The 6,000-nt window shown below is 36.4% G+C and overlaps 1 protein-coding gene across 2 annotated transcripts in view; it reads left to right on the forward strand.

The window, feature by feature from the left end:
• The window catches only part of mtnr1bb (melatonin receptor 1Bb), a 30,150-nt gene extending 25,051 nt beyond the window's left edge, over positions 1–5,099 (forward strand). For both annotated transcript variants that reach the window (XM_015341220.2, XM_006627834.3), the window contains one exon: positions 2,921–5,099. In XM_015341220.2, coding sequence (XP_015196706.1) covers positions 2,921–3,789 — 869 coding nt within the window. In that variant the 3' untranslated portion in view covers positions 3,790–5,099. The remainder of the gene's footprint in view (positions 1–2,920) is intronic.
• The last annotated feature ends 901 nt before the right edge of the window (positions 5,100–6,000 follow it).

The raw sequence follows: 6,000 nt of genomic DNA on the forward strand, positions 1-6,000 counted from the left end.
ATTGAGCTATCAATCTTCTCTGACACCGGGGGTTTACGGGACAAAAAAGGTTTTATGAGAGAAATATTGAAATTCCATACAATTCTAAACAGTTTGTTAAGTTAAATACAGTCTTCTGATTATTTATTTGAGTGCTGTGAAGAAAAAAACGTCATAGATTATTACCTTTCATACTCTGACTATTGCATCCAACCATCTATTGTCAGAAATCTGCTTCTTCCAGGGATGGGTCAAGACATTCTGACTGATTGGTTTCTGAAAAATTGCTTCTGGCCTCTTAACCAGAATCTGAATTTTAATAACAAGTCAATAATATTTACAGTGCCTTGCGAAAGTATTCGGCCCTCTTGAACTTTTCAACCTTTTGCCACATTTCAGGCTTCAAACATAAAGATATAAATTTTTTATTTTATGTGAAGAATCACCAACAAGTGGGACACAATTGTGAAGTGGAACGAAATCTATTGGATTTTTGAAACTTTTTTAACTAATAAAAAAATGAAAAGTGGGGCGTGCAAAATTATTCGGCCCCCTTGTGTTAATACTTTGTAGAGCCACCTTTTGCTGCGATTACAGCTGCAAGTCGCTTGGGGTATGTCTCTATCAGTTTTGCACATCGACAGACTGAAATTCTTGCCCATTCTTCCTTGCAAAACAGCTCGAGCTCAGTGAGGTTGGATGGAGAGCGTTTGTGAACAGCAGTTTTCAGCTCTTTCCACAGATTCTCGATTGGATTCAGGTCTGGACTTTGACTTGGCCATTCAAACACCTGGATACGTTTATTTGTGAACCATTCCTTTGTAGATTTTGCTGTATGTTTGGGATCATTGTCTTGTTGGAAGATAAATCTCCGTCCCAGTTTCAGGTCTTTTGCAGACTCCAACAGGTTTTCATCCAGAATGGTCCTGTATTTGGCTGCATCCATCTTCCCCTCAATTTTAACCATCTTCCCTGTCCTTGCTGAAGAAAAGCAGGCCCAAACCATGATGCTGCCACCACCATGTTTGACAGTGGGGATGGTGTGTTGAGGGTGATGAGCTGTGTTGCTTTTACGCCAAACATATCGTTTTGCATTGTGGCCAAAAAGTTCGATTTTGGTTTCATCTGACCAGAGCACCTTCTTCCACATGTTTGGGGTGTCTCCCAGGTGGCTTGTGGCAAACTTTAGACGAGACTTTTTATGGATATCTTTGAGAAATGGCTTTCTTCTTGCCACTCTTCCATAAAGGCCAGATTTGTGCAGTGTAAGACTGATTGTTGTCCTATGGACAGACTCTCCCACCTCAGCTGTAGTTCTCTGCAGTTCATCCAGAGTGATCATGGGCCTCTTGGCTGCATCTCTGATCAGTCTTCTCCTTGTCTGAGCTGAAAGTTTAGAGGGACGGCCAGGTCTTGGTAGATTTGCAGTGGTCTGATACTCCTTCCATTTCAAGATGATCGCTTGCACAGTGCTCCTTGGGATGTTTGAAGCTTGGGAAATCTTTTTGTATCCAAATCCGGCTTTAAACTTCTCCACAACAGTATTACGGACCTGCCTGGTGTGTTCCTTGGTCTTCATGATGCTCTCTGCGCTTTCAACAGAACCTTGAGACTATCACAGAGCAGGTGCATTTATACAGAGACTTGATTACACACAGGTGGATTCTATTTATCACCATCAGTCATTTAGGACAACATTGGATCATTCAGAGATCCTCGCTGAACTTCTGGAGTGAGTTTGCTGCACTGAAAGTAAAGGGGCCGAATAATTTTGCACGCCCCACTTTTCATTTTTTTATTAGTTAAAAAAGTTTAAAAAATCCAATAGATTTCGTTCCACTTCACAATTGTGTCCCACTTGTTGGTGATTCTTCACATAAAATAAAAAATATATATCTTTATGTTTGAAGCCTGAAATGTGGCAAATGGTTGAAAAGTTCAAGGGGGCCGAATACTTTCGCAAGGCACTGTAGATATCTCTGAATCAAATAAAATCATTTGAAATGTTGACTTCACAAGAAAGAAGACTGGTAGAGTATACAATGTAGATTAAAGATAAACTGTAGTAAAAACTAAAAGAAGTCTGTTCTCATGTACTATAGCAGTGCTTATGCTGAGTAAAAAAAAATCAACCATATACATTTTGAGCAAAGATGAATGTTTATGTTATGCTGTTGCCAAGATAAAAGAAAATGACAATTATTAAAGACATCTCAAATGGTTAAACCCTTTACTGAACCAGACTTTTAGAAAACAAACTAAAGCCTTCAATGAATTTGTTTGTTTAAGATACTATAAGAAGCTGAACATGAAGAACAAAATAGCAACAAAATTCTTTCTGGCACATCACACGTACTGCAAATGGTGTTGACAAGAGGAAACTACTCCACGTGGAATCTCTGAATGAAGATTGAAGAATGAATTGAATAAATGCAGACAGCAAAAGCTGGAACATGAAGTCTGACTTTTCAATAAACCTCTACAGTGGAAGGGGAGTTTTGCAGGTCACATCTAATTTGATCTGTTCTGATCCCAGAACAAAGAAAATCTTTGTACGAGGACATTTATGTAGTTTACTGTTTGTCAGTCATAGTAGTCAATATCAGAGGTACTGTATAACAATCCATACTCTTCTATAAAGGCTGTTGAAGAAAAATTAATTGATCAAAGTAGCTGAACTTTAAATGCTAAAAGAGTTAAAAAAATACCACATTCAGATCATTTACATCTACAGTACAGTGAAGACATGCTGATTTAAATGCTAGCAATCCAATCATTTAAACTGCCTTCTAATCTCACAGTACTGATTCTTAACCTCAAAGGATTTATTATAAAATTACTTTGTTATCGTACAGCATGCAGGTTTTGTAGGACTGGGTTATGCTTTATAAGCAATTTATCTGTTTTTAATTTTAATGGAGCTTTATTTCTTTTCCAACAGGTAATGTGTTTGTGGTGAGCCTGGCCTTCGCTGACCTTGTGGTGGCATTTTACCCTTATCCTCTTGTGCTGTTTGCCATTTTCCATGATGGATGGTCCCTAGGGGATACTCACTGCAAAGTGAGTGGTTTCTTCATGGGCTTGAGTGTGATAGGGTCTATCTTCAACATCACTGGAATAGCAATAAACCGGTACTGCTACATTTGCCATAGCTTCACTTACGACAAACTCTACAGCTACAAAAACACCCTGCTGTTTGTGTTACTGATATGGCTGCTGACCGTCGTCGCAATCGTGCCAAATTTTTTCGTTGGGTCACTACAGTATGACCCCCGTATCTACTCTTGCACTTTTGCCCAGACAGTCAGCTCCTCTTACACGATAACTGTGGTGGTGATCCATTTCATTGTCCCCATTATGGTGGTGACATTCTGCTACCTGAGAATATGGATCTTGGTGATTCAAGTCAGAAGGAAGGTAAAGAGTGAAGTCCGGCCCAGACTGAAACCCAGTGACTTAAGGAACTTTCTCACCATGTTTGTGGTATTTGTCCTCTTTGCAATTTGTTGGGCACCCCTGAACTTCATTGGACTAGCTGTAGCGATCAACCCCGAAGCCATTGCCCCAAAAATACCTGAATGGCTTTTTGTTGTGAGCTACTTTATGGCCTACTTTAACAGTTGCCTTAACGCAATAATCTATGGACTGCTCAACCAGAATTTCAGGAAGGAATATAAACGGATTATTATGTCATTGTGGATGCCACGGCTCTTCTTTCAAGAGACATCCAAAGGTGGAACTGAAGGAATGAAAAGCAAACCTTCACCAGCTTTAAACAACAATGAACAAATGAAAGGTGAAAGCTTGTAATGATTATAAGTTTTTCTATCTAAACTGTGGAGTCCCAGTTGTATACCCAACGACACTTACAAAATGTGACACATAATGTGAATTAAAGGATGTTGTAAGAAAAAAATGACATTTTTCTGTGATTAACTGATACTGTGTAAAGACTTAATTTAAAGTTAGGAAACATTAGTGCCATTCATAAATTGTGTAATATAGCTTATGGGTAATTTCTTTACATACACCTCAGGATGCCTATATTTTCTGCTGCTGTAGCAATATGCTTTTTAATTGGAAATCGAAAGCACCAAATATGTTTCTTTTTGAACGTTTATTTTTTAAAGTATGTGACAGCTTACTTATTCTTTTGTTCTTAATCTTTTTTCCCTTTTAAAAAGTTTGGTAAATGGGGATTATGTATTCAAAACATATTCAAGCTTTTCCTTGGTTCCCCACAAAAACAATTTCTTCAGGTGCTTCTACTTGTACTGTGATGTTAAAACAACAGCTTTGTGACCTGTTTGTGACTCATTTGAAATATGTTTAGGTTGTCTCATTTTGTTTAACTTAAGTTAGGTTTCTTTTTCCAGTATACAGAAGTATAGCATTTTTAATTACAGAGTACACTACACCTCTTATGAAACATTTAAAGCTCAAATTATGACAATAATTTTGTATTGTCGTTAGCCTTTAGCCTTAAGTTCAACACAATCTGTCTCACATATCCAAAAATCTGATTTACAAAATGCAACAAAAACATAAGTGCCCAGTTCTCTTTTCAGTAATTGCAGCAAAGTTTCATATTGCAAGTGTTTAATTGCTTCATTTTAAGTTTGTTCATGTATCTTTATACATAAGAAAATTATTTCAAAACAACTGGAAGGTTGCTTTAAAGTTGCTTGCTGGGATAGGCTGTAGCTCCCCTGCAACCCTGAATTGGTTAGAAAATGGACGGATAATTGCAAATGAAATTTATAAATGGTTTAATAGAGGTTGTAAAAAGCATTACCAAGTACTTCTGAATATATGTAAAGGTTTCTGAATGTGTTTTACACCATTCAGTGCCAGTATTTTCTACTGTATGTAGAGTGTAATAAGCAGTGATTTGCAACACCCAGGCTATTGTTATCCAAGTTGATTACAAATGTGCATGACCTGCTCCAAGGAAAAAGATGTATTTCACATGGTATTCTAAATAAAGAGACAGGGAAGTAAAAAGAAAGTTTAGATGATGCTGTCTGCTTTTTGTACAATGTATGCATGTAAAACAGATGAGGCTTCTATACTAAGGAGCTTGTTCTATACTAGCTTAAGGTTTATGATTTAGAGTGTAATTACAGAATTAAAACTAGTTGTTATATATAGATAATAATGCAATTAACTATAAAGAGATGTGTTAGAGAACTTCTGATGCAAAATGTGTTATAATAAAGTTTATTTTTAATATTAATAAAAGCTTTTCAAATACATAAAGATTTTCACCTGCAAAAGGTTTGTATTAGACATGTCATGAGATGTCATGATTTTACGACGATGGATAATATGATAACATGCCTTCAAAAGACATGATGTGCAAGCAGGAATTCTTATATCAATTTTCTAGGAAAAATGCCATTAAATATTGTTTCTACAGTTTTCTCTTGCTTTCAGAAACAGGAAACAATAAAAATGTTTTTTCATACTGGTTTAATTCCAGATTAATAAAAAAAATGATACAGTAATGTTTCTGGAGGCCTTTAATATTAAGAATTGTATAAGAAGCCCCCTCAAGGGCTGCAATCTATCAGGTTTTGCAGGTAACTACAAATCATCTACAGGTAAAGACCTTCAGACCAAACTAGACCAGTTTCATTCTCAACAGACCTTAATAAATTGTTTAGTAGTTATGTATTAGTATGATTAATTATTGACTAAAAATGTCCCCTTTTAAATCTTTATTACACTTCTAGCCAGTATTAAAAGACCTGTGTAACCTGCAGAATACAGTATGTGTTTCTAGAAAATGATTTTGCATATCCCTGATTTCCACAGACATTATTATGTAAGCTCCCATTAATCTAAATTAGAAAAAGAAAATGTGCTAATTTCCTCAGAGTACCTGACATTCTGAAGTCTCATAGAATAACTGTGATGAAGTTTTTGCAGTTTCCAAAAGTGGAAAATGTTACCCTTAGGGATCAAAGTCCTCAGGGAGTTAGAATGTAATCTATTCCCAGGATAAACTTTCATGTTTTT

The sequence above is a fragment of the Lepisosteus oculatus genome, chromosome 5 (assembly GCF_040954835.1).
Source record: "Lepisosteus oculatus isolate fLepOcu1 chromosome 5, fLepOcu1.hap2, whole genome shotgun sequence".
NCBI lineage: Eukaryota > Metazoa > Chordata > Actinopteri > Semionotiformes > Lepisosteidae > Lepisosteus > Lepisosteus oculatus.